The sequence below is a fragment of the Brachyhypopomus gauderio genome, chromosome 16, assembly GCF_052324685.1.
Source record: "Brachyhypopomus gauderio isolate BG-103 chromosome 16, BGAUD_0.2, whole genome shotgun sequence".
Lineage (NCBI taxonomy): Eukaryota > Metazoa > Chordata > Actinopteri > Gymnotiformes > Hypopomidae > Brachyhypopomus > Brachyhypopomus gauderio.
In genome coordinates this window covers 9,640,151-9,652,391 of record NC_135226.1, presented here as the reverse complement: position 1 = coordinate 9,652,391, position 12,241 = coordinate 9,640,151, and the positions used below count along the sequence as shown (strand labels likewise).

General features: G+C 49.7%; 1 protein-coding gene across 3 annotated transcripts in view; it reads right to left on the bottom strand.

Moving 5' to 3' along the window:
- Positions 1-5,160: 5,160 nt before the first annotated feature.
- The window catches only part of plppr4a (phospholipid phosphatase related 4a), a 17,354-nt gene continuing 10,273 nt past the window's right edge, over positions 5,161-12,241 (bottom strand). For all 3 annotated transcript variants that reach the window (XM_076977097.1, XM_076977096.1, XM_076977098.1), the window contains 4 exons: positions 12,099-12,241; positions 10,653-10,710; positions 10,217-10,390; positions 5,161-9,159 (listed from right to left, as the gene is read on the bottom strand). The exon at positions 12,099-12,241 is cut by the window's right edge and continues 53 nt beyond it. In XM_076977097.1, the coding sequence (XP_076833212.1) occupies positions 7,540-9,159; positions 10,217-10,390; positions 10,653-10,710; positions 12,099-12,241 (1,995 nt within the window). In that variant the 3' untranslated portion in view covers positions 5,161-7,539. The remainder of the gene's footprint in view (positions 9,160-10,216; positions 10,391-10,652; positions 10,711-12,098) is intronic.

Sequence of the window (12,241 nt, the reverse complement as noted above, 5' to 3'; positions counted from 1 at the left end):
GTAGAGCACGCGCAGGTCAGGTAGAGCACATGCAGGTCAGGTAGAGTATACGCAGGTCAGGTAGAGCACGCGCAGGTCGGGTAGAGCACATGCAGGTCAGGTAGAGTATACGCAGGTCAGGTAGAGCACGCGCAAGTCAGGTAGAGCACACACAGGTCAGGTAGAGCACATGCAGGTCAGGTAGAGTATACGCAGGTCAGGTAGAGCACGCGCAGGTCGGGTAGAGCACACGCAGGTCAGGCTGTGTAGCCAAGCAAACATATACGAAAAACAAGCCACAAAATGTTGTTTTGAAAGTCTGACCACAGTGTCAAATCGGAGCTACATCTGCATTGTGCCACTTTGTATTACCCTGCATAAGGCGATACATATACTTCTATTGCATTCTACTGTGGATTAGCATTAGCATGGTAAAATATTGCTAACAGCCAAAGCAGTAAAGATAACAGAAAATGTGCAATATTAAACTGTCCTCTGAACTGAGTACCTCGGTCAGCATGTGTCTACACTGAAATAAAAAAAAACTACAGGAAGTCATCCATCTTCTTGCAGTGCAGAATCAAAATCAGACGGACTGAACTGAATGAGGCTGAACAGCAGTGACGGTCGACCTCATTATGGTCCAGGGATGCAAAGAGCAGGTGTGGACACAGTCCCTGGGCAGACATGGGCCTGGACACATCAGATCTGTTCTGTACAACGCAGCTCTATGTGTGCGTTACTCCATTCACAGCTCTGCAGTGCAATATATGGCTGTACAGCTACACACCAACCACAAAGAGCTAACAAAACTAGCACTAGCAAGGAAAGGCATGGAACAGTGCTCCATGTAGAATGATAAATGTGCATGTTATTCATATATAAACAGCATATGCATGTACTGACAGCATCTTCTATGGAAGAATAACATCCTTTTGTAGAAGTTGAGAGTGTGTGTATGCGATGTGTTCCATATTCCCAAGCATGTGCGGATCCATTAGCAAGAAATAGCGACGTGCTGTTCCCCAAAGCCTCAGCGGGAATAACGGACTCTGACACGCTATCATTTGCTCGCTGCTGTTACAAGTTCGGCAGTGCATGCCAAACTCTTAAAGCTTTTCCTAATGAGAATCCAAACTTGCTAATTGCTCAGCGCTTGGATCAATATAGCCAGCGAGATCAGCATAGCAATTTTCTATAGCAAAACTGCTCATAGAACACGTTTGTTACTGGGAGGGTATAAAAATACAAACTCTTAAGTTGCACATCGTTTAACTTCACCGTTGACTCAGAGATGCACACACTCAAATGCACAGATTTACATTCTGAAACAGAAAAACAACAACGACAACAAAACCGCCCAAAACAAGAAAGCATCGACTGGAAACAGTCTCCTTCTAGCCAGCTACTCCTCCAGAGTTGCCATGGCAACCTAGCAGGGATGGCAAACACGCAGTACTTTGCCTCAGATTCTGTGTCTGGTGGCAGTTTAATAGAACTGCAGCCATTGTGCAACGGGGCGATTCGCATTGTACGCTCGCGCGCAGATTCGCCCCGTTAGTGCGCGACCCCTGCCGTGACTGTCCTTTCCTGTGGTAGCTGATCAGGGCCTTTTCGCGAGTGCGAATCGCCTTGGATTGAGTTACCACATCGAGTATGAGCACCATACCATGAACATCATTCGAGGACTCAGCCGTGCTTCAGGACACCGTGGGTCATTGGCCGTGTCCATTTTTAGGGTGCTGTACGCTCTGAAGGCGTCGCAGTGCCGTGACCTAGGGCATACTGCGCTCTCTACGCACCAACCATATTTCAGTTAAAACATGCAGCATTTCTCCCTCTGCCCTCTCGCCACCCCTGCCAGTCAGATCTGTGCTGCTGCAGCCCCCCCAAACGTGTCCCGGTGGCTTGAGGGGGGGACGTCAAACTGACAGGTCTTGCCTGGAAGCCACGGAGATGGACCTGACATCGTTTTCCTTTTCCCTCATGGCTGAGTTGGGGCTGGGCTGTGTCTTCCAGGTGACCCACTCATGTGACATGATGGGAAGGCTCTGTTCTAGGTGAGAGGCAAAGCAGAAATACAATGAGACACTGTTAGCCTTGTATAAAAGATTACTCCTACACATAGGTGGTCCAACAGGAAAATGAGAGAGAGAGAAAGAGAGAGAGAGAGAGAGAAAGAGAGAGAGAGAGAGAATTTGCTGTATTCATGAGCATGAAAGGCACGGTCAGACTTCAAGAGTGTCTGTGTGCTTCAGCACCATGGGTGTCATGTTCTGGTTGAAAGGAGAGGACTCCTGTTGATAACGCCCGGAACCAGCCGCACAGGAGGCGGCTTCTGTTCTTGTTCTTAGCACGGACAGAGGACAACTCTTTCAGCAGTACTGAGGGAAGTTAAAACGATGCTCAAACTGAGTCGAACGCAGGAGCCATCTGTCATCTTATTTTATAATATATCATGATGATACTACAAATTGCTAGCATTTAAATAATAATGATAAGTAAAGGAAACGGGGAGAGTTTCCATACTGGATGAGCTAGTGAAGTGATTGAGTGTCAACAAGGTAACCGGTAATACTGTAGGACCTTGGATGGGGCTTTAATTTAGGCTGGTGTAACTACTGATCTGGATTACCGATCAGTGGTGCCTTGCCCAGATTGTGGTAATCCTAGGGACACAGTGCAGTCTGGACCCATGTGCTCATCAGTTCACACTTTCAGTAGAGCTGGGAAGTCTTCCAGAAGGGCTGTGATGGAGCGGTTATGCACATCCATCAGAGATCTCCCAGTTAGTGGCCATGGCTTAGATTCGAGGTGCCATGAGTAACCAGCGTGGCCTTGACCATGGCACCTAACCGCACGTCTCTACCTGCAGTCGATTCTCTAAACATCAAGGCGATATTGGGCTCGAGACAGGGTAACTTGTTGCTGGGAAACTTGAGTCCTCTTTCATTCCACGTTGCGACAGCTTTTGATTCTGCACAGTTGAAAAGGCTTTGAGCACTGTGTGATTGTGTTCCGTATAATCAGTGGTGAAATAGTAATGTCAGGATGAATAGCATATTTGCCATCCACTTTATTAAATATACATACCATCTACCCAGACTCTTTGGCCCCAAATAACATATAAATACTATGTGCATGCATTTTTTTATGTACACTAATCTTACATGTGCATTTTGCAGACAGCAATGACACCACTTAAGGAGAAACACCTCATAGATGCACAGTTAGGAAAACTGAGCAAAATATCAGTTAACCTGCGTATGTGTACTCGGCCTCTGACCACTGTTGACTCGTGGCAGACCTTTTCTTTACAGCATTAAACACGTATGTGGTAGTGGAATGGTTGCTAACATCGAGCTGGAATGCTTTCACCAGCCTCAACAATGTGCCGGGGCTTTTATTTTGCCTGCGTCATGGTCAGTGCCGGGTTGAGATTTGTCTGAAACTGACCACCAACAAAGGGCTGAAGGATGGCTGACGGAAGGATGGCTGGATTGCGCGATGTGTGCTGACCGTATAACCGTATATGGCATCTGAAACAGCAGCAGCGAGGGCGTACACTTGGTTGGCCAAACATTAAGCACAGAGGTGTCGGTAATTGCATATTACTTGATGTAGCTTACAGCCTGTCACATTCTGAGGCAGTAATAAAGGAGGAAACTGAGCTGGTGTTTGCCCGTGCTGAGCCGACGGAAGAAAGACCAGCGCATTCTTCACAATAGTTCATCCACGGCGTTGATTTAGAGAAACCAGAGTTGATGGTGTCTGGCTCAGTGAATATGCACTGCAGAAGAGACCTGATTTACCACCAAAATTACATCCACATCTTCAGAAGCGTCTTCATATATAGAGTATGTGTGTCTATATATATATGTGTATATCTATATATATTTATGTGTGTGTGCATGTATACATCTGTTGCCAACGGCCATTACACATTTTCACAGCAGAAAAAAAACAACACTATTGCACAGTCTGGCAATATTAGCAATATTAGTAACAGATGCCTTTAAACGAAATTGCAACTATTTTGCTAAAAAGCCATGTGACGCTGGTAGGCGATTTTTGCTGCAAACCTTTGAAACACATTAATGGGGTACATTGGATACATTGGATGGCAAGAATATTGCCATTCTTTGAAGTCTGGTCAATGTTTGCTTTTAAAAAAAACGGCACTATTAGGAGATCAGAGCTCACATGCTCCAGTCCCAAACCTGAAGGCTTGATTACGAGTGCCTCACATTCGCTTTACTGCAAGCTTGAAAGGACCTTGGCACCAAACTGCGAGTTACTCCACGTTGCCTTATGGCATCATCTTCAATGCGTTCCCTCTGCTTCATGTTGGCCGCATCTGCTGTGCCTCCTCCCAACACTCCAGGATTTTAAGAATAGTTATATATTCGTGCATAACCCTTTTGTTTGCTCAGTCTGATCTCCTGAGCTCTTCCAGCCGTCAGGTGCTCACCTCACTACCTGCTTCTCCTTGTCGCTGTTTTCTCCACCTCCCTTCCCCACGCCTCCATATCCCGTTGGAGGCGTCTCCACCCCCTCCGCCCCCTCCCGCGCTTCTCCCTCATGTCGTACGGGCTCCGTCGGGCCCTCAGGCTACAGGAAGTGCCTCCTCCCGATTTAGGTCAGCTCTCTGACCCACTTAAGACAACGCCCATATGCACGCAGCGGCGCTCACAAGACCCCGCCCCCTAGCCCCAAGCTCCACCCCCCTCCAGCCTCGAAGCAGCTGTACAGAGAACGCTGGGAGAAGTGTGGAGGCCACACACTCCCACAGACGGACTGGTGGAAGAGCTCCGGAAGCTTCCGGAGGAGTAGGACCAACTGTTCAGCACGGCACCTCAACAAATGTTCAGCTCAGGATAACACCACAGACTGACGGCCATTACAGTGTGCCTTGCCAGGATGATGCAACATTGAGAACTTCAAACCTTTCATTTTTGTATCACACGAAAACCTATGGTATATAGGAAAGGAATATATCAAAAGGGGCTTTTTATAATCCAAAAAAGGCAACAAAGTCATTTGTGGAAAATATGGTGTGTTAAAAATGTGCAGAAGCAACATAAATAAGTATCTTACCTTCTGTATAAGCTGTTGTTCCATGACACAACATGACAAAATGGTTGAAATTAAAACAATTCCGTTTAACCGTGATACCAAACATTTATTTTAATATGTATAAGATATATCATCCTCACTGAAAACACATTGCAAAGCAAACCCAAGGGGGTTAAAATGTCAAGTTATTTGTTTGACATGTCTTCAAAGTTCAACTCCCAAAAGCCATTACAACCATGTCCCACTTTGTTTTTTCCAGTGCAAAAAAATCAATTTCTTTATGGCACTCACATAAATGTGTACCATGTGACCACTCTTTAAACAGCTGCTCATGTGAATAACACTTTGTCCAACATCTCTCTTTAAATTCACACTATACCATGGGTTCGCCGGCAAAGTTACAAATGTCTATTTACAAAGACCCAGTGGTTACTCGACTGGATAGAATGCACTGTTGAGAATATATAAAGGTAACAACCTTCACCATCAAAAGGCAGCATTTACAAAAACCAAACAAACCGAAACAAACTTTGGAACAAAAATTCCAAAAAAGAAAACATTGTTACAGTACATACAGTATCAGATGACCATGCAGTTCTAAGATCAGTTTAAAGCCATTTTGTAAGGTACATTTTATACTGTACAGCCATGTATAAAATTCTAAAATTAAATGGCTCATTTCTGATATAACCTTTTAAGACATACACTCCATTGAAAATATGTATATGTGTATCAGTGTCATCTAAATCTGATTGACACAAAAATAATAAAAATGACCTTATCAATAGGCTCTATAAATGATACTATACATTGATGTAGTTAAACTCACCAGAATTATCAGGGTTATTAATACATTCTCTTTTTTTGTTTGTTTTGTAAATATGGTGTAAACAATGCTGCAGGGTACCAAACGCTGGCATCAGCGGATGTTTGGTTGGTGAGGAAGGCCCCCCCTCCCGTGACCTTTCCTGCTCCCCAAAACAAGGGGTCAGGCTGGCCTGTTTTTGCTTGTGGGTTCTTTTTTTTTACTGTTGCTGTGTGGGTTAAACACCTCAACCTGGCATGTGCTCTTCTTCTCTTTGAAGTACCAGTGAAAGCTCTGAAAATTGTTATGCTCTGTGTAGCAGGGACCAGCATCATGGTAAATGTCTGGTCCCACGCTCGAAACTATTGATAACGCAGCACTACACATTAAGGAAGCGATCTAAACATGTCCGGAGCGTCTGGCCGCCATACGCACCATATTACTTTATTAGGGAGACCCTGCAGTGCATTGGCACAGTTACAGTAATTTACAGCAATAAATCAATATCTGGCTCTGAACCTTTCTGAGGCACTCTATGAATAATGATTATTAGAGGAATATTCCTGTGGAGAGGGGAAAAAAAGAAGTTGAACCATCGTCGTCTGCACACCGCCTGCGGTTTGGAGTCTGAATCATTTTCAGGAGGCCACCTGGGGAGATGGAGGAATAGGAGGTGTGTGATCTCTCCCCCCCCCCCTCCAATCCCGATCCTCCACCAGCAGGTGGTTATTGAAGAGGAGAACCGCTTGGGAAGGAGCCCTGCTCTAAATATCCAACACACACCAGGAGATCCACGGCAAAGCTCGGAAGCCGGCAAACTCAAAAGCAGAGTTAAGCCAATATGCAGAATGATTAACTTAATACTAACAGCATGTTTATATCTTTTAAAGGCAGGTAAATATGACTGATATGGGGCGTAATTGAATGTGATTTGGACTGCACTCTGACGCCTAGTTTAAGGCAATAAATCCTTTAAATCCTTTGACCTGATGTCCCTGAACATCACTGTCTGCCACCTAAATAAAAGCGGTTCACATATGGTCAGCCTGATGTGCAGTAAACAGGGTAAACTGAAGCCACCTCCCCCTACACCCCACCGGTTGGTGTAGGCACTACTGATTAGACAATCATGTTGCCCAACTGGCTAAAATGCTCGCAATGCTGTGAGGATAAGTGTTGACCATTAGCGGTGGTATTATTATGATGCCAAATAACTGGATCCGAAAAAAATATTTACACTGAGGAAAAGTATGCCATCACACTGGATATGTTATGAAATAAGTTGTCAAAAGCACCCACATGTTGCCGTATAAGACAACATACATATTTGATAAGGACAATGAAATTTTTAAAAACACTGTCTAGGTAGTCAAGACACTATCGTGGACAAAGTCTGTTAACATATGGTAATAATAATAATAATGAATATAAAACAGAAAAGAAGTATAACCGAAAAAAAAAACAAATCACAAAACCACCATCACCAAAGAGCCTCGAAAAAGATTTTTGTGCTTTTTGTCACAGTACGGTGAAGGGTGAGATTGCGCAACGGTGCCTGTCGGCCCTGGGGAAGGTGGGTGATGGAGAAGTCCAGTTTGACCAGCTCTTACCTGTCCCTCCGCAGAACTGCAATTCGAGCGAGCAAGGCCGCTCCGAGAAGGGGAATGCGGGGGTGGAGCTCAGTCCTTGAAGGTCACGGTGGGTGGAGGAGTTGGGGAGGCCTTGAAAAAATGGGGCAGGTTCCTGGCGTTGTCGGGACTCTGGCCACGGTCGGGCAGCAGGATAACGTTGACGTTGTTTTTGCGGCGGAGGGTGGAGTCCCGGCTAGAGGCGATGGACAGTGTCTCGGAGGCGGCCTCACTGCCCGTCTCCACGGGCGTGACACGGATGGTGGTGACGCCCTGGTGAGGGTACTGGTGCGGGTGGTGCGAGAGGAGGTGGTGGTGGAAGTGCGGGTGGTGGGGGTTGCTCACGTCCGGCAGGCTGCGCTGGCCGTCCACGGAGCCGTAGGCGTCCCTGAGCGAGTCGCAGCTCTCCGAGTCGCGGTTGAGGTCGTTGAGCTCAAAGGACTGACGCAGGCTGCCGCGTTCCTGCTGCGGTCGCCACCTCCAGGAGCCGCTGCCATCCGCCGAGGGCGACTTCACCATGGGCCGGATCTCTGGGTGCGCGTCCACGTGCACGATGCCCGTCCCGGGCTCCTGGTCCGTCAGCGCCTTGTAGCGGATGGAGCCGGTGCAGCTGACTGTGCTGCCCTCGCTCTTGGGGCTGCCCTGGAGCATGCCCTGCTGCTTGGACATGGCGATCACCTGCATAATTCGCGGCTGGCTGTTAGTCCTGCACACGCCGCTCTTCTCCGCCACCTTCAGCCACTTGGCCCGTCCGTTCCCGCCACCGCCGTCGCTCATGTCCCCGCAGTCGTCCCGCGGCGAGGAGCACACGTTCTCCTGCGTCTCCTCCGGGATGTGCACCAGCTGCGACGAGCCCGGTCGCGATTGGATGGAGACGCGGGCCCCGCCAGCCAGCCCGCCCCCTCCGGCGTGGTTGGGCAGCGGCACGGCGCCGGGCGGCAGCTTGACGTACTGGGCGGGCGGCCCGCCGCGCAGCTCACCGTCCAGGCCCATGGCTACCGGCTCGGAGCTGCAGCGAAGCTCCATGCTCCTCTGTGGCGAGCGCATCAGCTCGGCGTCCGGCGGCACCGGGCCGCCCTGCGCCTGCAGCGAAAGCTTCCGCCCCTCGTTCTTGCTCTTCCACTGCGACAGCAGCTGCTTAGAGCGCGTGGAGTCCATGGAGGCGTGGATGGCGGCGTGGCGGCGAGGAACCGGCTCCTCGCCGCCCAGCGAGTGCGTGCGAGGCAGCGTGTTGCTGAACGTCACCAGGCTCTCCTTGCACGGCGGGCTGGGCGGGGTGATGCATTCCAGCTCGGTGCTGGCACGCTTCAGGCTGCCCATGGAGCTGCCGGATCGGTGCGGCCCACGAAGCAGGATGCTCTCGGAGCGCGCCGACGTGGGGCGCTCGCGCACACTCAGGCTCTTGGGCTGCAGCAGGCGGGCCACGTGCTCCGTGGTCAGGTTGGGCAGAGGCCGCAGGGGCTCGCGCAACACCGCCTGGGGCACCAGGGCTTGCGGCTGGCCCGGGATCTGCAGAGCTGGCTGGGGTTGCTGGGGCGGCGGGAGTGGCTGTGGGAGGGGGTGCGGGTGGGGGTGGGGGTGGGGGTGTGGGTGTGGGTGGGCGTGCAGGCGTTGCCGCTGGCGGAGGGAGGTGTCCTCGCTGGGTTTGAAGTTTCCCACTGCATACAGGCCCTGGTGCAGAACCACAAAGCAACATCGTCACTGATATCACTCATATTTCAACTAACCCACACCACTGCCCTTATATAACCCACCCAAATCCCTTAATCTAAAACACCTAATCCAGCACTGCTAATTAGCAAGCCTTTCATGACCCGGATCGGTTATGTCAAAGCAGTGAAAAGCAGAAAAACCACACAGGGCCCAGGGTCACCGGAGCTCTCGATGACAAACCAGTGCCTGAAGCACGAACATTATCACTACATTACAATCAATTACCTGTACAGCAACATTATCACCTCATTATTCCTGTAATAGCACAGCATAGTGCAATATCGGCAGAGCAATACAACCCAGCACAGATGGCAGCTACAGGGGTACTCATTACCAATCCACCCACTGCAGCAACCTCTGCATATTATGAAGGACTATTGGAGTGTCCTTCAGAGCCGTGGTCCTTTGGTTCATTTCTTTTTGGTGCACGGCAGAGTCCAGGGTTTATTCTTCTCAAGTGACATCACAGGAGGCGGGGTTATCTAAGAGGCCACTTTTTGCTTGTCGAGGTTACTTGTTTGGTGATGAGACAGCGAGTAGATCCCAGACGGCTCGCTGCAGACTGATAGTTGTGCAGGAAGCAGCACGAGGAACGCTCACTCCTCCCATGATCGGTTTACTCAAGATCAGCTCTGTGATCGGCTGCACAAGCCTGGGGAACAGCTGGAAGCTTCTCCAGCAGGCAGGGCGGAAGAGTGAGGGGCAGAGTGTGGGAGGAGGAAGAGCAGGAAGAGGACGAAGAGGACGAAGCCTCCGTGCGGGACTTGCGGCGGAGTTATTTATGACACTATACGGGATGAGAGCAAGAGACCTGCGTCCTTCAGTCATCTTGGCAGGACCATGGTGATGGGGGAGGGGCTTTGGATGGTGACTTAGTGGGTTGGGCCTGAAACGGTTGGGGGTGGGGGACGGTTTGTGAGACAGGGGATGGAGACTTGGGATGGGGGGACTTTGTAGGGGTTGTTCCTGAGATGAGGAGAGGGTGGGGGTCAAGGGTCATGGGCTAGACACTCACCAGGTAGATGGCAACTCCACCTCCGATGAGAAACCCGCAGTAGACGTCGATGGCGTGGTTCTTGAACTGGATGATGCGCGTCAGGCCGCAGATGACGGCGCACATGATGAAGGAGAAGACGAGCAGTGGCTTGAGGAGCTTGGAGGAGTCGGTCAGCGTAGCGTTGAAGTACATCTGCAGAGGAGAAGAACGCTAGCCGAGCTCTACTACCGCTGTTTCGTAGGGGAGTAGTAACAGATATAGGTTTCATACTGCTGTGACCTAATTAATACAAAGCAAAGAATTTTCAGCTGCTCGGTATGAAGGGCACAGTAAAAAAAAACGATTACAACTCAAATCCAAACTGGGAGTCAGAACAGGAGGCGGGGTTTATCGTGAGACGAGGTTATGATGGAATGAGAACACAGGGGTGGGAGGGCTGGGGGGATTTTCTTACCGAGACATAAACCGCAGCGAAGGCGGCCAGGGTGGCATGTTGGGACGGGAAGGACTTCCTGCAATGACAAGCACACACAGGATCATGTGGCTCCGCCCCCCATGCAGGCTCCAACTTGGGGGGGGGGGTGCTTTGGTTTGATGGACAAACGCTGTGTTTTTAGCCCACGGATGCACTTGACCCTTTCCGCATGGTTTTGGAAGCACTTCACTTACATGGCTCAAAAAGGACTACCATCCAGAACACTGCTTCTCTGGAATTTTCCAAACACTGGAGCATAGTCAAGCTAGCCTATGCATATATACACTCACCGTTTCACCATCCCATCATTGATTAGAAACATCTTAAAGCTGATTACTGGTTATTGTTATCGGTCGTGTCAACTGAGTGTCATCTGGTGCTGGCTTGACATTGTTGGAGAGCAACCTCTCATCTCAGCAAAGATGTTGACATTGTGTGAAAACTCCTGCAACGTTGTGCCTGATCCACTCGGGTCAGCACAACACCCACATCACCACTGTGTCGCGTATGCACCAAAACGCATAAAATACTCAGCCAGCAGTTCTCCTGTGGTCAAAAACTGGGGCAGAGACAACAAACATTCGCCAATAAACACGTCCATCCAGTTGCTTGGTTTATTCCCTCGGCCACATCGAGGGCGGCCCGCCCACAGGCCGTCTGAACAAAGATGTTCTAATTGGTGCTCAGCGGCCGAGAGGAAAATGTGTAAATCTGTCGAGGACAGAAAAGCTGAGTGAGTGCCGGGGGGTAGGGGGAGGGGCCGGGAGAGGGGGAGGAGCCGGCGATACGTGGGTGCGGCAGAGTCGTTCCGCGAGCGATTCACGAGCTGAACATGACTCCTGAGCTCTGCGTGGGTTTGGCAGAACGGCGCGTGCTAGCATTCCCGCACTAGCGCTCCCGCACTAGCGCTCCCGCACTAGCGCTCGTGGCTTCCTCCACAGTACAACACCAACAGGAAGCACAACATGAGATAAATAAGAAGCCCAGTGCGCTGTTTATCTCTCTAGATATCCATATCATGAATGCCAATGTTAAATACAAATATGTCCATTCTTTGAACAGAGAATGTTCCCAGTCAGATGCAGTTTTAGTGTGTCTAAACTAGAGGGCTACGATCGTAGTGTTTAAGCATAGCCATCTGAGTCTTCCTGTCTGGGATAAAAAAAGATTTCAGGTTGCTTTGGATTTGCATAGCAGTGTTGGGGAGTGACCTACAAAGACGCTTCATGTCAAATCATGCAATCTTGTTCAGACCACAGCAGACGTTAGCCTACTCTGGCAGCAAACTGGCAGTAAATACGTGATGGACACTATGATTGGATCACATTAGCAAGTGGAGCATGTGGGCTGGCCTTGTGATACACTTTGGGTGGGTCTAGGGTGGTGATAGGAGATTGGGGCTGGGAACTTGGTTAGCCATCTGACCTGCCGGCATTGATGGCTGCGATATCGGGCCCTGAGCATATGTCATCCACGATGAAGACATTGTCATCACAGGTGGTGTTCAGGGTGGTGTAGTTGGGCCTGCACACCGTCAGGAAGTAGGGAGCATGGTAGCCAGTGGAGAG